The 23,680-nt window shown below is 44.0% G+C and overlaps 1 protein-coding gene across 1 annotated transcript in view; it reads right to left on the reverse strand.

Moving 5' to 3' along the window:
* Nucleotides 1-20,131: 20,131 nt before the first annotated feature.
* The window catches only part of WIF1 (WNT inhibitory factor 1), a gene marked incomplete at both ends in the record, with an annotated part of 45,171 nt that continues 41,622 nt past the window's right edge, over nt 20,132-23,680 (reverse strand). Inside the window, 2 exons of the mRNA XM_082013836.1 lie at nt 20,132-20,253; nt 22,633-22,728. Of these exons, the coding sequence (XP_081869962.1) occupies nt 20,132-20,253; nt 22,633-22,728 (218 nt within the window). The remainder of the gene's footprint in view (nt 20,254-22,632; nt 22,729-23,680) is intronic.

Below are 23,680 nucleotides of genomic sequence, written 5' to 3' on the forward strand. Positions count from 1 at the left end.
ATTTACGGCCGTAGGAATAAGGTGGCATGCCAATGTGAAGCTGACAATGACTGTGTTTATGCAGTCCCTCGAAAAGTCTACCCAAATAATTTGAAAGCTAAAAATGAATGTTTCTGAGCACTTTCATAGCCGCAGAACAATTTTAGCATCTTGTTAATTGCATATTTTGCAGGAACATTTGCTTTTGGCTCAGGAAAAGACCACAGAATGCAGTGCTTGTTATTGATGTTGTAGTCCTGGGTGCCTTTCTTCAGAAGAGAGATGCTTCTCAAAACAGTTTTCAGCCAAACTCTGACCTTCCAGCTACCTAGTGTCTTCATGACTGCCCACACACAGTATGTCACAGACTTTGAGGATTTGCTCATTCAAGGCCTGAATGGACAAATTATTACCCTCATTTTACAGATGGAGATACTAGTAGGTTCCTTGCCCAAGATCCCTATCTAAGTTTGCATGGGAGCAGAAGCCAGTGCTCTGCAGTTCAGTGCCATCACCACAGTCATCCTGCTCTTATTAAAATTTCAGTGCGTGGCAAAGTCACTATATGCAACACGGCATTGCTTGATTTTGCTATAATGGACTCAGTACTTTAACTCCTATGGTGGCTTTTCCTTCATTCAGGGGCAAAAGTGAGCTAAAAGCCTATGCTGCTTTTTTTAGCAAGGTTTTTTAAGAGCAGCAAGGGAAGGGAGAAGGGGTTTAAATCATATAGGTGAGACCCATCTGGCAAACTTTGATGTACACCCTTACCTTCTGTTTGTGATGGATGCCTTAAAACTAGTTAATACAAGCACAGCCCTGCTGAGCCTGGACCCACGGTTGTAAAGGGTGCCTTATAAGATTATGGCTTAAAGGTATATGGTTTCTTTGATCTTGTAAATTCTACATAAGTTTATGGAAGGAAACCTTTGACTTCAGGAATTCTGTTAAGGTATTCAAATGATTTCCTGTTTGTGTTTGCCTTTTTTTTTTAAAACAATTATAAGAAAAGGATGTTCTGAGTGAGGATTGAAATAGATAGAAACCCTACTTACTGCTCCAAAGAACTGAGAGAAGACTGGTTATTGTGCAGTCAGACCTGCTCTGTGAGCTTGGCTTGACTGATTTAACCTGAAAACAATAATACACACAAACAAGAACCTGAACGCCTTCCCCTAGGGTTTCCTGCCCTGATCTCTTGCTTGAAGAGACAATTCACATTTTTCATCTCTCTTAAAACAAATTAGGCCCACATGCCAGCATGACTTAGTGATTATGTAGTAATTACCTTGAATATTTATGCAGGATTTCAGTAGATAAGCTTAGGGTGAGTTATCAGAAAGATTTTATACTCCTGCAAAGTTTAGTCCTTAACTCCTGCTTAAAAACACCATTTAGTTCCTACTGAAATGGCTTCTGCTCAGCTTGAATTTCATCAAGATTTTTGTGCTACCTGCATTATTTTTCTCGCTGCAAATGGGAATTTTATGTGCTTTTCAATCAATGTTTGAATAACTTATCAATTTGCACAGGTTAAGGCTGTATTTTGTTTGAGAACCATAGACTTTATCTTGGTGTGTTTAAATGTTAAATCACAGAAATGAGATTTGAATTAAAAGAAAGAGTAAATCAGAAGTAAAAAGTAAGGTGCTGGCTTTGCATTACTCTCCATGTTAAGGAAAACCGAATTTATTTGTCTATTTTGTTCACTTCAGTCTTTCTGACATAATTGCTCTTTGTTTATTTTGTTGGTTTGTGGGGTTCTTTTTCTTAAAATGATGCAAGACCACATTTGTATCTTCTAAGTCCATTTTTTGTTGTCTCTTCAAACAAGTAAGCATTTGTAAATAGTTTTGGATTATTTTGCTTTTTTTTTTTTCCCAATTTAATGTCAGTTTTTCTTATCCAGCTCAGCTCTCTTCTGACATATCAACCAAAGGTCTGGGATGACTTACTTTTCTCACTGACAATAAAAGAGAACCTTTTGTTTTGGCTTGTGACCTTCTCTTGTAACTCTGAAGTGTGCAGAAAAGCTTATCTCTGGTTTTGTGCAGTGAAAAAGTTCTGTTCCTTTGATTCTTTTTCCCCAGACCATAACTGCTACATACCTGTTAATCAAATGTGTGTGCCTGTTTTGCAGCTCTCTAGTGCTGTCACAGTGTGCTGCTGAATTACTGTCCCTGCGTTTTTTTCCTAAATTAAGTCTTTTTTCAGTCAGGTTTTTGTGGCAGAGCTTGCACTCAAAGCGTCTAGGACTACTAGGTGCCATGTGGCAAGTGCTTTCTCTTCTAGCTGTGCTGAGGAGAGCTCTGCTCTTGAACTCATGTCTGTAGCTGTTCAATATGAGAAATGGGGTTTTCACACGCTTGGTTGCAGCAGAAGAAGCCTAAACAGGCTCCTTCCAAAAGCTGAAAGTGTGTGGTCCAGCTCTTGCCCTAGTGAGCTAGTCTGTGGCAAGTGTTCAAGGGAACTATCCTTGCTAGTCCTTCTATTTTATTTTTTGACCTGTCTACCTGTTTTCTTTCTCAGCTTCCTCCATTTTCTCACATCCGTTTTTCTCTTTTCTGTGCTTGCTTTCTGTGTCCTGGTATTCCTTTAACCTCTCTTATTTTATCTTTTTTCCTTGTCCCTTTCAACTGCATTCTCTCTTTCTCTCCTCTCTCTTTCTTTCCTTCCTTCTTGCTCCTTGCCGTCCACCAAACCTGTATTGCTCTGGTTTTCGTACCCCCACACCTACTCCTTCCAGCCTGCTCTGCTGCTGTAGTTGGCCATTGATTTCTGTCAGGCAGCCCAGCCAGAACTGCAGCTAAAGACGGACTTTTTTTTTCTCTTTTAAGCCAACTGGCCTAGTAATAATTGCAGTTTGTCGCACATTCTCAGTGGGAATTGTTTTGTGAGTAAATCTCAGTCAATCATAATCTGGCACTGGAATAAGCACCTTGTTTAGTCTAGGGGCACTAAATAAATTGGCCTTACGTCTTTGCTTTCAAGCTGTATTTGAGCCCTGTTCTGTAATTGCCATTTGCGTGCCAGAGGGATTGCGTAGGGTGCTACTCAGATCAAAGTTGCATTCATCTGGGCTTGGGTGTATTAGCTGTAATTAGTAATGTAATTTTAGGAGACAATGCCACATTTGTAGGACGAACTGAAACTACAGCGGCACTTTAGCAGAAAAGCAATGTTGATGCAGCCTGTTCCTCTCCCAGTAGCAGAGACTAATTGCAGTGGGAGGTATTTATATTATACGCACAAAACCCGCTGACGTATTTCCAAACTAGCATGAAATACTAACTGAAAGTCAGGTATTTTAGTACTGTGGCTCTCACCAGGCGGAAAGAAAGCACTGCAAAGAGAGGAGATTTGCTTTGTGTGCTGTGTGGCGAAATGAGAGGTAAGTGGCCACCAGTCAGAGGGAAAGGCAGGAGGGTTTGGGGTGGTATTTCAGGTTCCTGTCTGTCTTCTCATTAATTTGTTGCTGCTTGGACATTTCTTTCACTGCTGACAGGAGTAAAAAATGCCAAACCAACAACCCTTGATTTCACCTGTCCTTTTTAAAAACAAAATTTAAGGGTTACACGTTTTGGTAGGCAATTTCTTTTTGCCCTACTATCTCATCTTGATCTTGTCTCCATCCACTTTTGTCCTTTTCCTGCTCTGACCCAGTGTCCAGCAGGGAAGATAGCAACACACCCTGAAGAAACTGTAGTCCTGAGGATTATAGTCTTTGTAAAGTATGGCTGTGTGTGAAGCGGGTCATTAACGACAGGTGAGATTATGACTATTGCAGAGCATGGCAAATCATGGTCAAATTCTGCCTTAAACTTACAATGCTCTTTATAAATGCAAAAGTATCCAATAAAGGATGTCTTTTGGACACACACATCTGAGGGGCTAAATTATTTCAAATTCTAGATGTCTTCAAGTGTAGATATGGAAAAAAGAGTTTTGGTTTGAGCACTATAGGTCATGCTTGTGTATCCCAAGAATTGAACTGAACGGTGATGTATCCTTAAAAAACAAAACAGGTCTGAAGGGAATCGCTCCTGTTGGACTTGTCTGACATGGATGGTTTTATCTGTTGTCTCAATGATGTTGTCACATGATGTGTGGAAGTAGCACATAGGCAGTAGGTACAGTGCATTCCTGTCTGTCATCTTATTGCAGATCCCAGACATACCTGTCTGTGTCCCTTCATTAAGGGCCTGTCCAAAGGTCACCTGTCCAAAGCCCTGCTCAGAGCAGGGCCAGCTGGGAGCTGCATCAGGCTGCACAGGGCTGTGTCTGGGCAAGTGTGAACAACCCCAAGGATGGAGACTCCATACATTCCCTGAACATCTGGTCCAGTGTTTGACCATCCCCATGGTAAATCCTTTTTTCCCCTTTTTCTGAATTGGAATATCCTTTGTTGTGGCTTATGTCTGCTGCTTCTTTTCATAAAATAGAATTATACAATGGTTCAGGTTGGAAAGGACCTTAAAGGCCATCTAGTTCCAACCCCCTGCCATGGGCAGGGACACCTTCCACTAGACCAGGTTGCTCAAAGCCCCATCCAGCCTGGCCTTGAACACTTCCAGGGATGGGACATCCACAACTTCCCTGGACAACCTGTTCCAGTGCCTCACTACCCTCATAATGAAGAATTTAATCCTTACATGTAATCTAAATCTACCCTCTTTCAGTTTAAAGCTATTACCCTTGTCCTATCACTACATGGCCTTTCAAAAAGTCCCTCTCCAGCTTTCTTGTAGGCTCCCTTCAGGTACTGGAAAGCTGCTATAAGGTCTCCCCAGAGACTTCTCTTCTCCAGGCTGAACAACCCCAACTCTCTCAGCCTGACTTCACAGGGCAGGTGCTTCAGCCCCCGATCATCTTCATGGCCCTCCTCTAGACTTGCTCCAACAGGTCCATGTTCTTCTTATCTTGGAGGTCCCAGAGCTGCACTCAGTACTCTAGGTGGGGTCTCAGCAGAGTGGAGTAGAGAGGCAGAATCACCTCCCTTGTCCTGCTGGCCACAGTTCTTTTGATGCAGCCCAGGGTACTGTTGGCTTTCTGGGCTGCAAGCACACATTGCCAGGTCATGTTGAGCTTCTCATCAGCCAAAACCCCCAAGTCCTTCTCCTCAGGGCTACTCTCAATCTGTTCATTGCCCAGCCTGTATTTGTGTTTGGGATTGCCCCAACGCATTTGCAGGACCTTACACTTGGCCTTGGTGAACTTCATGAGGTTCTCATGGGCCCACTTCTCAAGTCTGTCAAGGTCCCTCTGGATGGCATCCCTCCCTTCCAGCATGTCGACCACACCACTCGGTGTGCTGCTGTGCACCTCCTGGAAGATCCTGGCTCCATCTTCTCTATACCTTCCCTTTAGGTGCACCAACTGTAGTGGCAGCAAAGAAAGCAGAATAAAAGCAAGGAAGGGAAAAGCCAAGTGTTGCTTAAACCTGGTAATGGGACACACTGCTAAAGGAGGGGCAGTACCAATGACTGTGAAAAGCTCGACAGAGGAGTCCAGCTCACCATGGATGACTCCTGTTCTTGTAAAATACCAGCATGATAAAACAGTGGAAATGCCCAGTTTAAAGAGATGTAACTGGGATTAGATAGGAAGATGGAAGGGGGAATTGCACTGGTTTAATGTGCAAACTAGTTTTTAAAATGGGTATATTTAGTTTGTGCAAATGTGTTTGTGGACTGGGCTTTTGCTCGCTCTTGAATGCACTAAACTTAAAGATGAAAATATATTGGATTGATGTTCTTTCCTGAATCTGAAATAAAGCATGGAAAATAAAAAGAACTAAGAAAAATGATTGTTATTAAAAATCAGCTTCCTTAAGTAGAAAAAGTTACCTTTTGTACACAGATGCATTAACGTACCAATGTCAAACTCATTTAATAACAGTAATGTTTTAATAGACCTATTGTTTTGGAATTTACATTCCCAGTTGTAGGTTTTCAATTCAAAAGTCTGACACTTGTCTTTTTAAAAATGTACCTCATGTTTGTCACTTAGTAAGGTTTACTACTCAATTATAAACATTTTCCTTCTGCAAAAGCTCACTGGTGATAGAAGTATCCATGTAAGCCAGGCAATTTGGAACTTGCTCGGGGTCTGCAGTAAAATGCTCAGCCAAATGGTTTTGATAGTAAAAGGAACCTTTTTTCTTTTTCTTTTTTCTTTTTCTTTTTCTTTTTCTTTTTCTTTTTCTTTTTCTTTTTCTTTTTCTTTTTCTTTTTCTTTTTCTTTTTCTTTTTCTTTTTCTTTTTCTTTTTCTTTTTCTTTTTCTTTTTTTTCTTTTTCTTTTTCTTTTTCTTTTTTTTATTTTTATTTTTATTTTTTCTTTTTCTTTTTTCTTTTTCTTTTTCTTTTTCTTTTTCTTTTTCTTTTTTCTTTTTCTTTTTTCTTTTTCTCTTTCTTTTTCTTTTTTCTTTTTCTTTTTTCTTTTTCTTTTTTCTTTTTCTTTTTCTTTTTTCTTTTTCTCTTTCTTTTTCTTTTTTCTTTTTCTTTTTTCTTTTTCTTTTTTCTTTTTCTTTTTCTTTTTTCTTTTTCTTTTTTCTTTTTCTTTTTCTTTTTTCTTTTTCTTTTTATTTTTTCTTTTTCTCTTTTTCTTTTTTCTTTTCCTTTTTTTCTTTTTCTTTTTCTTTTTTCTTTTTCTTTTTTCTTTTTCTTTTTTCTTTTTCTTTTTTCTTTTTCTTTTTCTTTTTTCTTTTTCTTTTTCTTTTTTTCTTTTTCTTTTTCTTTTTTCTTTTTCTTTTTTCTTTTTCTTTTTTCTTTTTCTTTTTTCTTTTTCTTTTTCTTTTTTCTTTTTCTTTTTCTTTTTTTCTTTTTCTTTTTTCTTTTTCTTTTTCTTTTTTCTTTTTCTTTTTCTTTTTTTCTTTTTCTTTTTTCTTTTTCTTTTTCTTTTTCTTTCTCTTTTTCTTTTTCAATGGGTATATCACAATGGTGGCTGAGAAATCTTTGTTGTTCCCTTCTATCCCATCAGCAACACTCATATCCAGGCTGAATAAATCCTTCGACAGCATTCTTTGCTCATGGCCGTTTGATGTGGTTCCAGCAGCTTCAAACGCAGGAGGCATCCAAACTGCTGGAAGGAGTCAAAAAGGCTGAAACTCCACCGTTGTGGGAGCCCCGAGTGGCGGCGAGGCGGCCCAGCAGTGCCTCACAGGACCAAAGATGCACACGCACTGAGACCTTCTGCTCTCCTGCTCTGCGACATGGAGGCACTTGGAGTGTCCTTCCTAGGGCTGGGGCTAGGAGCCCAGTGGGACCGACCGCCTGTCCGTCGGAGGGCAGCTGCTGGAAGGAGCGACAGCGACACGCGTGCCCTGGCTCTGCTGAAATGAGCGGTAGTGTTGAAACCGAGGCCTCTGCTCACCACACCGCACGAATGGGTCCAGCTGCAAGAAAGAAGGTGGAGAAGGTGATGCAGAGACTCAGAGCCCCGGAGCAGGGTCGTGTTGGCAGTGTTGTGCTCATGAGACTCTTTACCTCAGGCGGTGTCTTGCGGACTGTCCTAGTTTCAGCCAGGATAGAGTTAATTTTCTTCACAGGAGCCAGTGTGAGGCTGAGTTTTGGATTTGGGATGAGAAAATGTTGATAAGTTGTTGCTAAGGAGTCAAGGACAGTCCAGCTTCTCATGCTGGCCTGCTAGCAAGCAGCCTGGGGTGCACGGGGAGCTGGGAGGGGACACAGCCAGGACAGCTGACCCAGGCTGGCCAAAGGGATATTCCATACCATATGATGTCATGCTCAGTATATAAAGCTGGGACGAAGAAGAAGGAAGGGGTGGAGGGACGCTCGGAGTGATGGTGTCTGTCTTCCCAAGTAACCGTTACGTGTGATGCAGCCTTGATTCCCTGGAGATGGCTGAACCCCTGCCTGCCCGTGGGGAGTGATGAATGGATTCCTTCTTTTGCTTTGCTTGTGCGCACGGCTTTTGCTTTCCCTATTAGACTGACTTTATCTCAGACCATGAGTTTCCTCACTTTTACTCTTCTAATTCTCTCCCCCATCCCACCGTGGGGGAGTGAGCAAGCAGCTGCATGGTGCTTAGTTGCCAGCTGGGGCTAAACCACAACATGGACATATGTTCTTTGTGGTCTTTTTTGTAGTTTGGAAGTTGGTTCCTAATGTCGCTAAACCCAGGGTTTGGTAGCCCAGTGACTGTGAACAGGCTCTGTTCACTCGGAAGCTACAGCCAAGAAACGGATGGATGGCTGGAGAGGGCAAGGCCAGCAGAGGAGATAGGCAGCCTGATGGCCTGTCCTTTCCTGGACAGAAGGTGATACCTTTTGCCATTTGCAAGTGTGGTATCTCCTGCGGCAGGAGGTCCTGGGGAGTCCAGCTTGGTGGGCAAGCAGGTGGTCGGATGCTCCAGCATCAACGCTCTTGCCCCTTTCCAAGTCCTAGGCTGGCTACAGCACACCAACGTCCCCACAAACCAAGGCTTTCTCTCTGATGGCTGTGCAAGTGAAAAGTCGGGCTGGATTTGGCTGCAAAGCTGTTAGTGACTATAACAAATAACTGGTGGTTCCGTGCCAGGGTAAATCAATAAGTGCCTGTTGTCCCTCCTGCCTGCAGTAGCGTCTGCTCACAGCTCCAGGATGGCCCCAGCAGGTCTCCCTTTAACAGCTGTCTTCTTCTGCCTGCCTAGATGTCACTTTCCTTCAGCCTTTGGCTTTCTCCTTGGCTTGGTCTCCTTTGACTTCAGGATATGTTTTTGACTTTATACTAAGCCAAACTAACCGGATGCTGGATGAAGATACTTTCTGAATAGAGTGATTCAGGAGTTTTTGATGAAGCGGCTCTTGTAGAAAATGCTGATTTGTCAAAACCAACTTTTTTTCCCCATAGGAATGTATTTTTGTTTAAGTAAAGCTGTCAAAAGGAAGCATTTCCTTTTGAAACCCAGAAGAAAAATAGCAGACCCTCCTCAAGACATAGAGAATTCAAGACTGAGTGTGAAGAGTGTCATTAGTTTTTTGCTGTTCATCACAGATTGTCTTTCTTCATCCTTCGTTCCTGCACAGTAGGAGTGGGGGAAGTGGATGAGGTTTGCTGCTGCCCCTGCTGAACTGTGGCGTGGACAGACTTTGTCTTCTCTGGCTAGCATTCTGTCACCTTTCAAGAGAATAAAATTCATTTTAACAGCAAAAATCCCAAGAAACCTCAAATAATCAGAGGAAACCACCACAGAGGTATATAACATCCAGTTGAAGACCTTGCTGAAAACTGAACAGATTATGCTTGTTATATGTGGTTAAACAGGGCCATTAATGTTAAGGCTGTTCAAAACACAAAATAAATTCTGATTTTCTTCTGTCAGAGTTTGTGGTTCAGTGTTCACACATTCTAGGCTCCAGTTAAGTGATTTACTGTACAATTTAATGCCTTTCAGCTGTCACTTGCACAAAAAAATCCCTTGAACAATCTGCCAGCAAATGAAGGCAACACTTGTCCAGGGTGAAGTTTGGCAGGACTGGAAAACCTAATGTGCCAAGTGACACAGGAGCAATCACGTAACCCACTGTGACCCACACTTGGTACCCAGGAAAGTGAAGGCCACACAGCTGTGGCCATATCTGCAAAACCACTTCATTTAAAATATAGTGAGACATCCATTCTGCTGTGGGGCTTTTGCAAGTAACTGCCTCTACAAAGGCTTGTATCACAGACTTGCTGGTATTCTTTGTCTGTCTTTCCGAATTTCGCTGTTCCTGATCTTTAAAGGATGTGAATTTTGGAAATTTTCTCAGAAATCCTTCAAACCAGCTTTTTAAAATCCCATTTCTCACACAGCAACAGGGTGAAGAGAAAGAGTTGCCATGGGACAGTGAAACATGTACTTCAGGAGCAAGGAAGGAAGTAAAAAAGCCACAGGTCTTCAGAAAGTATACATTTTAGGGTTTGACATGGCCTTGAGTTCTTTTCTTTGTCACTAGCTGAAGTTGTAATGTGCCTCTTACGGACCAAACGTCGGTGTATGAACAGTACCTAGCTGTGACTTTGGTCGCTAATAAGCTTCATCCACCTCTGGAGTGAAACTGTGCAGAGGCACTCAGTGTGGAAAGAACCAGAACCTCGTCTGATCATTTCTACATCAAGCCTGTAACTTCATTTTTAACTAATAGCTTACCTTTTAGAAGGACCTGCTTTTAAGATTCAGCTGATGAAGAATCTGCCACAGTCCCAGGTAAAACCTAACGGTTACTTAATTCACTGTTAAAAACGTGTACCATGGATCCAGTCTGAAATTTATTTAGCTCCAATCTTTCAGCCCCAGCGGGTATTTTTGTAAAAGGGAGTAGCTGAAGACTGTGGCTGAGATACCTTTTAAAGATTTCCTCCCTCCTGATGGAGAGCGGGTTGAGCTCACTTATCCAGCAGAAAACTGCTTTTTTCTGGTGAGGATGGTGTGCGGAATGAAGGAAAGACCTCTCTACCAGTGGCGGCGAGTGATCCGGGCAGCTCAGCCAGTCTCTTGAATCGTGTTCAAAGTCTCTCACTCTTCGACACACTTTTCCACGACTCTGAATAGCTCTTGCTGCTTTCTTCTCTATTCTCGTAAAATTTCCAAGGTCTCTTTTGAAATATGGATACTGGAAGCAGACTCTTCTGGAACTAGTGCTACACCTCTTTAATAACAACATCTGGTTAAGATCTTGAATTCTGTCTGTCATAGAAAATTACATCAACATCACTGCAAGGTCCTCTCTTGCCCTTTCATGTGAGGGATGGTTCAGTACTGTCTGAAAGGGAAGAGAGGCACTGCCAGCTCCTCGTTGCTGCTCCCCTCTGCACTTTGATGGGTAACTCAGCTGGGAGAGCTCTGGTAAACTGGGAAAAGTGGGCAGGATCAAACAGCTCAAGATGCCCCTGAGTCTGGGACAATCTCCAGGGCTTGGCTAACACAGCTGACCCAGCATGGCCTGAAAGTCAAACAAACCTTCGCGCATTCAGCAGAAGTTACTTCTAGGCTCCAAATACATCCCATAAAAGAGCCAAGTTACGTTTGTGCCGTGTCGCTGTGTTTTCAGACCCAAAGCAGTGAGGCAGCAGGTTTATAGCTGCGCTCCAGTTTCACAGCAAAATTATTTGCCTCTCCTAACAACTTCAGACACATGAAATAACACTGTTGTATCGCTGTTTTTAAGAGAAGGAAGGCTGAGTGGAGTTTTACACAGTGGGTAGGAAGGTGGCATTAATAACGGATGAGGTTATAATTACCGTAAATTGCTTGCAAGGTTTTTAAAAGATTCTCCCCTCCCCTTAATTTCAAAGGGACATTCATTAGCTTGTCTTTTAGGGACCTTAATTGTTCTGCTGGGTACAACGGACAAAGCATACCTCCCAATTAGCCACTTTTTTCCTTGTAATTATTCCTTCTCTATTTTCCGGGACGCTGAAGGGGACACATACAAAAGGAATGGTTTTTGCTAGGAGAGGAAGCAGAGTTAAAAAGAAATGTGGGATTTTGCATTCCTCTTTACATCAAGATGTTATGTCCAGCAGATCTTTTTCCTTTATCTTAAACTCTTCCAGAACAACCTTTGCAATGGGTATGAGAGTACGTAGTCAGAGCTGTGGCATGAGGACATGTTAAATTCAATTAAAAAGTGAACAGGAATCTAAATATTTAACTACCCTCATGGCTCTTTTCAGGTACTTTCTGTACTTAACAGCTCACTCGTTTTACTTAGGTGTTTGTGTTACTCGTTTGCTTCAGAGAACAGACTCCTCTGAGTGTTCAAAACCTATTTTGATCAAAATACTAACCAAAAACCTATTTTCTTATTGTCCTCTAAGTCCCCAGGGAAACATCACAGCCAAGGCATTCTGCTGGCCACAGGGTCGCTGCTCCTTTTGCCTGTGGGTGGTCCACAAGGTCTTCAAAAATGTTGTAGTACTACAGTACTGCCAGGGACAAGCGCAGGGTTAAACACGGCGTTACTGCAGTACTGAACGGCTCCTCCAGAAGCGGGGAACGCTGAACATTTGCAATTCTTGTGGATTTTCAGTTACTTGGGGGTCTACTTGACTTTTTGTTTGTTTGTTTATTTGAAGTTACGGATTTTTAACTGAAACCAAAGCAAGGGAGTAGTAGTGGAGGGGAAAAACCTAAATCAAATATTTGATGAACGGCTGGGAGAGCTGGGGTGGTTTGGCCTGGAGAAATGAAGTCCCCAAGGAGACCTTATTGCGGCCTTCCAATGTATGAAGGGGCTTATAAGAAAGATGTGGAGAAACTTTTTACCAGGTCCTGTAGGGGCAGGACAAGGGGAAATGGTTTTAAACTGAAAGAGGGTAGGTTTAGATTAGATAAAAGGAAGAAATCTGTTGCAATGAGGGTAGTGAGACTCTGGAACAGGTTGTCCAGAGAAGCTGTGGATGCCCCATCCCTGGCAGTGTAAGGCCAGGTTGGATGGGGCTTTGAGCAACCTGGTCTAGTGAAAGATGTCCCTGCCCATGGCAGGGGGATTGGACTAGATGATCTTTAAAGGTCCCTTCCATTCTTTAAAGGTCCCAAACCATTCCGTGATTCTGTGATTCTATTATTACTAAATCATACACTGTAAAGATGTTAAGGAACAGCTGCAGAGACCCACAGGGTTTATGGTGATCCCAGTTTCAGCTTCTTGGTGGCACTGCCTCCAGAGGGTCAGTGCACCCGCTTCATCTGGGGTTGCTGCCCTTACCCTGACACCAACTGGCAGGGCTCCTCTGGGCTCTCCGAAGTTCCTACTCCCACTGATCTCAAAGTTACACAGAAATTAATAAAAACCCCAAACCCACCTCTCCCTGGAAAACTCTCACACTTCATTGTTAAGTGGATTGGTGTAACGTGTGACATCCGAAACACTCAGGATCTCTGGTAATTTCTGAGGTGGGAGAAAGTATCAAACCAGGTCAGCATTTCAGCTGCATTTCTAACACGGTTGATTCCTTGGAGGTGGAACTATTGCTACTGAATCACTGTCTTATATGTGATAAATAAAATGAAGCAGTACAGTCGATACCAAGTTTCTGCTTCAGAAAAGACCCTCTTTATTGTGATTGTAACTGTAGAAAGGGGAGAAATGTTTGCTCCTTAACCTAATAAAATAATTTTGAAAATTGACCTGAATTGTGCTGAGATTCGCTTAACTTTTTTAACAGTGGCACGATCTGGGAGATGTCCAAGTGGGGCAGTCGTTCTCCAGATAGACCAGGGGAGAGGTGGAACCCACAGCGACCTTTCAGCTGGATTAACCTAATTTGAAGCAAGCCAGAGTCCAGCACACAAGGAGTTCACACAGTAGCCAAGTTTGTCCAGCAGAAGTCTGGTAATCAGTAGTATGAGGACTGGGGAAAATGCCAGGTCAGGGTCATGGTGAGCTCCATCTGGGCAAGGCTCCTGCGAGCTAGGCGTGATGGGTAACGCAGAAGATGCTGAAATGTGATGCATGAGGGATAAACAGTGTGGGGTGGCCTTTCCAAATACTGCCTGCTGGAGAATTAATGGAGCCCCGCCAGTCTTCGCCTGTGTGTGAGGCTCACTGGGCTCGCTGGGCAGGCAGGAAGCAGCACAACTGGAAGGTGCTGATTAAGGGATGTGTATCAGGACGTGACTGGCTTAGAAAGAGTGCACCAAGCGCTTCGTATGCGATGAGCAACTTTTGAACTTTTATTGGAACTGCTGGTAGGAAGAGTTGGCAAGTGGAATGGAATGGAAACTAGGAAATAAGAAGTGAAAGAAGAAACTGTGTGTGCTATTGTGGATGATAAGTCAGCAAAAATGAACAATTCGGCACTCAGCAATGTCCTTAATTTTTTTCACGACCCTTATCGGTTTAATGAGATTATTCTTATGCAACTGATGAGGAATATGGGACAAGATAAAGAATAAGTTTTTGTTTGTCCTAGGGTGGTGGTGAACATGCCAGGAGAGTGGAGAGAGGAGCGTGGGCACACAGTGGGAAGTCCAGGGAGGCTGCACACAGAAGACCATGGGAAGGCCTGTGGAGCTGCACTGTCACTGCATCCAAGGCAGAGGCTGGCAGCCTTCAGGGACATGGGGTCTTCGTGTAGTAGGGACACCCCTGGGACATATACCTGCCTGCTGGGAGCTGCATAGCATTTACAGAGCCAGCTGGCTCTGACTGCTCTGAGGGTTTGATTTTACAATGCAAGTTATGTTCTTTCAGTGCAAGGTTTTACCCGTAACAGAAATGAGGATATGCAGAAATGTGTGTACAGTTGTAACCCAGGGCCCAGGATGGGCAGGACAATTAAACACGGGTAGAAGTACCTTTCTTGCAAGCCAAAGGTGCCGCTCCAAAAGTGGGTGTTCTGCACGCATAGAGTGGATATGGCTAGAAGGAGCCTGGGGAAGAGTAGTGCCTGGGTGCAGCGACTCTGGATCTTCAATCCTGCAGGTGCAATGCGTGGGGTGTGTTAGGGAACACTCGCTCGAGGACTGTGCTGTGATGCAGCAGGGTTTGCTGCTGGAAGTGCACCATGTTGGGCAGAGCAGGAGGAGGCAAAGATGGGGTTTTGACTCAAATCAAATACATCCTTTGCAAAACCCAGTGGTTCAAGAAACGTTGACCTGCAGCTTGATTTTGGAACCATCTAGCACTTCAGTACGAGTGGTCAGTGGGCTGCTCCCCTGTCGTGTCCATGATGTGCAGGGTCTGCATAAGCAGGGACCCAGAAGGAAGGTATCTGAAACCCCATCATCGCACTGAGGGTGTTTACGTGGTGGCATACTCACTGGAGCTGCTGTCTGCATGACTTACTGGTTTCGTGCTCTGCTTTTCAGGCATGGCGGGGTGTGTTGAGCCAGCAGGCAGTGTGAACGGTGTCACTGCAAGCTCAAGCCAACACCTCATTCACCCAATAAAATCTATTTGGACTTCAAATATCCAAAACATGTTTTGGATCTGAAACATGTTTTGGAAGCACTGCTGGTCGTGAGCGCAGAACTTTTTTCTTCTCCTGGGACAGTTAGGCTTTTGGTTTAGACACCCTGCCAAATATTTAAATGGTTCTAAAGAAAAGCAAGCTTTTAAATAGATGTTTCTCTTCGTTTTCTCTTTTTGGGTACTGCAGGGTCCCGTTTGCTGCCGGCTGTGGGCAGCCTCATCCCTTTGTCTGCCCAGAGTGTCCCCAGGTAGCACCAGCAAGACCAGATACTGAAGCCAGCAACATGTTTCTCAGCCTCTCTGTCATTTTGGGACACATGTGCCCAGAAGCACTTTAATACCAAGTGTGCCTGGCACTTGAGCTTATCCCTCTAGACCCGGTGGGAGGAGAGTATGTGCCTAAAGCATTCCCTCCCCAGCCATACGATCCTGCAAGCATACACCAGGAAAGAAAGTGTTAGAACAGACGTGTGAGGGTGTCCCTCATAAGCATCTGAACGGCTTACGAGCTGCGGCTTGGCCAGACAGGGTATGTGTGCTAAACCCTCTGAAAAATTCACAGCTCCATGGAAAGATTTGTGCAACAAGGCTGTTCCTGTCCTCTGATGGGCTGTGTGGAAAGAGATCAAAATGCAATTTCTGTAACTAGTATAAATAATAGAATATGTTGTTCTAAACCAAAAATATAGAGTGGGAGGTTTTTCTAACTTTAAATTGTGATTGTTCATTTAAATTAATATCGTGAATGTTGCGAACTTTAGAAAGTCACAGAGGAAAGCAATAAATCTGCTCAGATCTGCATGCGTGCGTTTTCCGCACCCTGCCATTCTCCTAAGCCGTTTGTCCTGTGCCCAGGTCAGCTTTGCGTCGTTCCTGGGTGTCGATGAACTTGCTCGGCTGGGCCAGGCAGCCGCCTCCAGCCGGGAGGGTGCCACCAGCCGCGCTCCGGGAGCTGGGTGCTGGGAGCCGCGCACGACGCCTGCACCGTAGCTCAGCAGCCACCCCGTCAGAGAGCTGCAAGAAAAATAAACAACGGCAACCGGGACTCATGTCACCTGAGAATTTTTTTTAACTGGATGCTTTTTCGTTTAAAGCACCATGTGAGCAAAACCTGCTGGCACAGTTTAGAGCTGGAGAGAGTGTTGCTGGTCTAATCATGATCTTAAGGTTTGGGTATGGCCTGGCTAATCACAGCACCTCGTCACCTCACCGAACATGAGGTCATATTCACACTGCAAGACCCGTGGGATTTAGAAGGATTTATTCCCTGTTTAGGATGAGAGCACTTTTGGCTGATGCAGTTTCTCTGGACTTGGGCGGAAATGACCGGAGGAGCTGGAGCTGCTGTGATGCTGTGGCTCCAAGTGGTGCCTCGACAGCACCCGACGCGGTGCCGTGGGCAGAGCAGGCGCCGGAGAAACCGGCGTAACTTCAGGCCCTTTCAGGCAGCTCCCGCTCTGCTGCTGCCGCATCTCCCCTTAGTATCTGCAAGTAAGGATTTCTTTCTGTAGCGGGCAAACTTGGCAGACCAGGTGATGTAGGGAAGTGAGAGGGAGGGAGAGGTACCAAATCTGCCCAGCAGGAACAGAGCTGCAGGGTTTGAACTAATAGCACTAGGTCTGGCCAAAGCTTTGAGCCTGGCTTTTGGAGTTCCAACCTTACAGGCAGCGAGTCATCTGGAACAGCTTTGAATTTTTTAATCATTTTTTAACCTTAATATTCCTTGAAACGCAGCTGAAGCTGGAAGAAGAACAACTGGACCGTGCATTCAGACCACATGGAGAAAGCGTTCTGTGTCCCGGCGGCCAGCGCTTGCCACCCGGCCAGAGACGCGCCGTGAGCGTCACCCGGTGTGCGCAGCGGTGCCGGCGCGGCCGCAGAGCTCGCTTCGCAGGTGGCAATGAAGTTATGCTGCTAATTCATGCATAGCGCAAGCAAGAACAGGCCCAAATTCTCTCCAGTTCTCAAAAAGTCAAGTGAAGAGGCATTAAAAGTGACAGATTTTAAATCAAGCGGCATAGCCGGAGTTAAGAGGATACTAACCTAAACTGTAAATTACCAACAAAAAAAACCAAACCCATGTGCACCGGTTCGCTAATGGCAGCGCTGCAAAAAAGGCAGTTTGCCCTCAGGGCTTCTGTCTCTCTTTCTGTGCCTTATGTATTTGTCCTTTGAACTGTTGTGCACACCTGGACTTAGCAGGATGCCAATATTAGATATCCAAATTATCGAACACTATTAGAAGCACTTTATCAAGCTAAAATTTTGTCAGTTGCTTAAATTGGGATTTTTGGGTGAGAGCTATAGCGATTTAACGTTTTATATGCTTTTACCAGTTTTGGTTATCTCATAGCTGCTGCTCACCGGTGCAACATTTGGCACCTCTCTCTGGCTAACTGCAAACTTTCCAAATGTTGTTACAAAGGCAGTTTCTGCCTGACCTATTGTAATAGATTTGTGTTTTGACTTTTCTCGATCTTTTTCTTTAACTGATTTTCATCTATGGCGCATACATGTGCTTTTCCCATACATACGCCCAATCGATATAACAATTGATATATGCGCCCAAACGATATAACAGTATCACACATCCAGTGAAAGGGTGTGATAAATTCTGTAGTTTATTTTTTAATGGCAAAATTATTTTCAACTTTCTACTGAACTTTTTCTGAGGCATTAATGACTTCTTTTAGTATTGTCAGATATCACAGACCTTGACTTAAAACTTCTCTGACGTGGGGGACTGCCTGCCACAGGAAACTTTGTGCTCATGCTGGTATTAAAGGCAAAGTGATGAAAAATTTGCGTGTAGAAAGTCGATGTTATTTAAGAAAAAGTCTTGTGTTACAGTGTGCACTTTGAGGAATATTTTTTTCCTTTCCTACCCTTTACGACTATATTCTACTTATGATTAATGATCTTTTCCAAAGTTAGTGGTGAAACTCAGAAAACCAAGCAGCAGCATTTAGTGTCTTTGGAACAAGTAGCAAAATAAGTTACTCCGTATAAAAGAATACGCTTGTTATTTTTAAGGAAGCACTTCCTGAGAAATTGACAGGAGAGGAAAAAGTTCAGCCAAAATATCTGAGGAATTTCAAGTAAGAAATTTCAGTGGTTTTTACTGTGGCGTGTGATCAATGGCTTCAGCCAATCTTTGTTGCAGAAAGAGCAAAAATACGGCAAATGTGACATCCATGCTTATGAACAGCTCCTGGGGCATCCCTGGAGATACAGAGCACTTACTTGCACATTTAACTTCAGGCTAATATTAATCTTCTTCTTTCATCGCTTTTAAGGAAAACCTCAAAAAGTTTCCATTTCCACGCAGAGAGGCAACCTGGCTGCGGGTCATGTAGCCTACCCTGCGTTGCCACCCGAGGTCCCCATGCCCCAGGCTCCCCCCGGTCCTCTAGGAGGTTGGGGAGGTGCTGGGGGTGCGTGAGACTGAGGGCTGGGGGACCACCGCTTTGGAGCCCACCAGCCGTAGCTGCTACACACTCTGAGAAAGCAAACCAGAGCTGGTTTGCTGCCATCCCAGGGAAGGATATGAGGCCAGCGGCCAAACCACCTTGTTTGGGCTGTTTCTTGTTATCAGCTGGGGTGCAACGGGGGGTCGGTCTGGCTCTGCCCCTCTTTCCCCGGCCACCTTTCTCCCCGTGGTGGGTCTGGAGGGCTGCAGCCATGCGTGGCGATAGGGGGTTGTTATCCTGTCGATCAGCCTTGCTGGGCAGCATCTACAGTCCCACCACATGAAGGACAATGTAAAAACGGATCCTTAGAGAGCTGTCATCCCTCCCTCTGGCCTAAGCAAGTCTTTTTTACTTGGCCTGCGGGTCCGTTGACTAAGTAAGACCAGCAAGGTCAGGTTGATAAACTAGACTTTTTCCTTTGTAACTCAAAACCTCTCACTCATTAAGGCTAATTAGATGCCCCAAATTATGTGTTATTTATTTATTTTTTCATCTATCTCCCAGACCATAAGGTTCCCAGAACTGCAGCAGAGCACGGGTCAGTAAGTCATTTGTTGGAGTGGATGTCGCTCTTCGGCGCAGACAGAAACGCGTTCCACTGCTTCCCAGCCTCAGCACATTACGAAGTGCGTGGCCCTTGACGGCCGCAGAGGCAGCACCCAAACCTTGCACGGGCTGAGCACAACATGACACGGGAGCATCCCCCTCAAAGAGGCAACACGGCAGCGCTGGGCTGCTACCTGCTTGGGCAGAGGCTCTGAGGAGGAGATCCCGGCTACCGGAGGTGCCACCAACAGGGCACAGCGGCGTGGCGTGGCTGACACTGCAGGGGGGGAAAGGAGGACGTGGTGGAGGGCAAACACAGGGAGAGAAACCCCTGTCCTTCGGTGCTACCCCCACCTTTGCAAAGGCACGAGAAGTTGCTCTTCTGAAATATTTTTAAGAGCTGTGGGGCTAAAGGCAAAGACAGGGAAACCAACCCCGCCGTGCCACCATTTTATGAGGGTGCTCTAGAAAAGTCATCATCCCAACCCAGCGCTGACGAAGACTGCAGCAGGCCACACAGAGCAGTACTCGAAAAACTAAAGCAGCATCTTTATTTTATACATAACCGTCAGTAAAAAAAGTTTATTACATAAGAGCTGTTTTGTTTACAATATATTATATTGCTTCAAGCCAACGCAGAAAGCTCATACATTAGAGTTCTACTTTGTTTACGATATATTATATTGGCTAAAATGCGGTGTATTTTTAATACACGGTACTTTGCAAAACTGTAAGGTCAAAAATAACATTGAATTGAGCTGTTTGGTTTTTAAATTAAGCAACTTATTTATTTTATTTATTTTTTTTAGGGGAAAGTCTAAAAACCCAACAGCAAAAATGTAAAATGCACCTTTCTTTTGCCTTAGGCAAATTAAATCTGTAGTAATTGAAATGATTCGAGTTAGCGTCTATGAGGTTTTCTGCTTGAATATTGTTATTTAGTTTTTGGAAAATATTTGCAGCTATATAGTGAGAAAAGGAAGTTTAAACGTAACTGAAGTATAGTACAAAACACCATCCAAAGCACTGAAATAAGCAGCCTATATAATCATGCTATAGAAGTATTTATAAAACTTAAAAGGAATAGTAAATATCAGCTCAGTGGTTTATAATGAAGCTAATAAAATGCCAGCCAGTAATCTTAACTGTAATGAACAGCGTTTTAACATTCAATCCATGAGAGGTTAATGAAGGCTATGAACTTTGCGTAACATGAACCGTTTCAGATGCTGGAGTTCACCAGATATAATTGGATTCGGGTGGAACCTGCCTCTCCTCGGCCCTTTTTGGCGAAGGCGTGTGCTGCCTGTGCTTGCTGCCTGCTGGCCTCAGGGCGCTCAGACCGCTGGCTCCGTACCCTGGAAAATGATCCAGTTCAAGAGAAAAGAAATCAGAAGTGGGCTCGCGATCCATCGCTAATATTTTAAGTGGAAACCGCTCCCCCCCTCCCCGCCCCGGTTTGAACAAAGGGGTTTGCCGCGCCTTACGCAAGCGCTCGCCCCTCGCTCTGCCCCGCGGGACGGACGAGGTGCCGCCGGGCGGAAAGATGCCCTCGCCTCGCAAGGAGCCCAGGGGACCACCGGCAGCTCCAGGCTGTCACTCAGCCTTGGGTCCGCGCGTGCACAGCCCACGGCGGGGGGCCGAGAGCCACGCCGTCCTGCCAGCGACGGGCTCTAAAGAGGGGCGTAAGCGTCCCCCCGGGGAGAATCTGTGCCGGCTGCCTGAGCTTGGCTTTGGTTTACGGCTGCATGCAAAGAGAAAGAACGGCAGCGACAATAAACACCTAGGGGGGAGAAAAAAAGCAGCCCGAAACAGGCTTAGCAGAGCTGCTTTGTTGCCGAAAATGAAAACGAACAATAAAAATGGAATCCAAAGTTGCAATTATTTATATCTTAATTTACCCACCTCATTACTTAAAGCTCATGGAAATGACTTTGAAAACCGGAGTCCCATGTTCAATTTTTTTAACCACTTCTTTTTAAGAAAACAGCTTTACCAAGGAGCCATTCATTTGATGGAGTATGAAGCAAGTCTCTCAAATTAACTATAAATCTCCTCTCAAGATCAGGAGATGTTTGGTTTTAGTTGAAATGAGTGAATTGCCATGCACGCAGACTTGTATGTGCAGTTTAAGCCCTACATGGGCACTTAAACTGGGGGTGAATTTTACCCAAATGGCCTATTCTCAGTTTTCTTGCTGAATACAAAGAGACTTTTGCAATGTTAAACACAGCAGGACTGTACCCAAACTTCAAGTAATTAAGGATGGAAATCTCGGAACTGACAATAAAGTGTGACTATTGACTCCTCATAAGACGGCAGTTATGAGTTTTGGTTTTGTTGTGCGGGTAGTTACTTCTTTGGGGATGTTCATAGTACACATTTTTTTCACTTGCTATCTCAGTTCTTTATAAGAAGAGTATTACAAGAAGAAAAAGTTCATATCAAACTTATGAATTGAAGTTAATATCGATACCCCATTTTTTTAACCACTACTTATATGGTTAAAAATGGTATATAAATGGTATTTCTTCTTCAGGGAATGACATAAATACTTAAATACAGATCCACTAGCTAGCACAGCAAAGTGGACTCCCCAAACCTAATTTTCACAGCATAATCCATTTTAGTTAGATAATACTACTACAGCTATATTTATTCTAATACATTTTAATGTGATACAAATCATGGGCATCAACAGCATTTAATAAAAATGATAATTCAGTTGATGCTGCAATGTAAAACTCATATTTCTTATGGATAATTGGAGGGGTGTATAGCTGCAAATTTTTTCAATTTTTTATTGTTATTGACACTTAAAACATTAAATGCGAATCATTAGCTAGCTGTGTTTAAGATGAACATTAACTTCTCATGGGAGAATGTACAGAATGTCTCTTGAAGACCTGCTGTTACAGCAGCATTGCACATGAAATATAAAATTAAACCGTAAGTTCTTACTGGATATATCCAATTGCCTTTCAAATAATTTTATAGTGCTATTTTAAATCCAGTGAAATAATCAGTTGCCTCACTGGGTGTCAAACGTGTCAATAAGCACAACAGAAATTCATTTTAAGGACTGTAACTTGGCTTTGGGACAATATGGTGTGGTCTGTGGAGGATGGGTGGGGAAGAGGAGGAGAAAACTCTGAAGTCAGTGAGCATAGATCATAGAACAACCCCAACTCTCTCAACCTTTCTTCATGGGAGAAGTGTTCCATCCCTCTGATCATTTTTGGGGCCCTCCTCTGGACCTGCTCCAACAGGTCTTGCATAACTCTTCAAGTTTTCCCTGAAGTTTCTAAAGGACATCTCATTTTTTCTAAGTTTTAATCAGCTTCAAAATATGACAGTTTTATTTCTACAAACGCCTACCCAACATTTTAAAGCCAGCTGACATTACCAAGGAGTACTGAAGGACTTTAGATCCCTTCCATACCATGTGTGGAAGACGCATGAGGTCATCTAGAAATCTGATTGATAACAGATTCTGGAACTTCTAATACAGGGGTGATCTTGGTAAAACACTTTAAAATTATTCTGATGGGTTCTCTAAGTAGTTAAAATTATGGAGTATTGAAAATCTTTGGTTTATTTCTTGGATTAAAGATTAGAAAGAATGGAGTGCGGTATCATTAACAAGGCAGGAAAGGCTCTTGAAGCAGTCATTTCTGGATGGCATCGGACGTGTAAGACCCCCGATATGGACTCTCGGGGGTTTGTTTCTCACTTACTTTTATTGCAGTGTCTCCCATGCCAGCCTTCTTTGCACTGGCACTTGTTGGGCTCAGCGCAGGTGCCGTACAGGCCACAGCCGGGCTCGCAGACAGCTGTAAGAAAGCGAGCGCATACACCTGACCTCTTGGCATTTCATCCAGAGACAAGAGTTGCATCTTTGCTTTCCCTGCTGCTGTTCCTCATGATGGGTTGGTCCTGGCATAGGCTGGGGCTCTGACAGTAAATCTGTGGCTTTGCACTGAGTGTGTGCAGAGCCCCAAAATGAGAAGGGCAATGAAGCTGGTGAGGGGTCTGGAGAACAAGTCTTACGAGGAGCGGCTGAGGGAACTGGCCTTGTTCAGTCTGGAGAAGGGGAGGCTGAGGGGAGACCTTATCACTCTCTACAACTACCTGAAAGGGGGTTGTGGCAATGTGGGTGTTGGTCTCTTCTCTCAAGTAACCAGCGATAGGACAAGAGGCAATGGCCTCAAGTTGCACCAGGGGAGGTTTAGATTGGATATTAGGAAAAATTTCTTTACTGGAAGACTGGTCAAACGTTGGAACAGGCTGCCCAGGGAGGTGGTGGAGTCACCATCACTGGAGGTGTTCAAAAAACATGTAGACGTGGCATTTCAGGACATAGTTTAGTGGGAATGGTGGTGTTGGGTTGATGGTTGAACTTGATCATCTTAAAGGTCTTTTCCAGCCTTAATGATCCTATGAGTCTATGATTCTACAAAATATTTCACCCCTCATTCCCCTGCAAGGTCTGTCTCAGTCTCTGGCAGAAAGAAGCAGATGGAACAGCAGAGTGTACACCAGCACCAGAGGGAGAGGAGGGCAGCCCCCAGCATCCCTCTCACAAACTGCTCCCATTGGATTCTAATGGTGCAATGTATTGACATTTTATTAAGCACTTCTCTATTACTAAACTGCTATTACTAAGCTGGCACATCACTGTTTTATAAAAACTCCGAGTACAGAAGAAACTGTGGGGATGCTTTTGTAAAAAACATTTCTGGTTTCATAATTCCCTTAAGTCTGGTGTACGCTGTATGTCCAGGA

This window comes from Phaethon aethereus, assembly GCF_964289735.1.
Source record: "Phaethon aethereus genome assembly, chromosome: 1".
In the NCBI taxonomy this organism is placed as follows: domain Eukaryota; kingdom Metazoa; phylum Chordata; class Aves; order Phaethontiformes; family Phaethontidae; genus Phaethon; species Phaethon aethereus.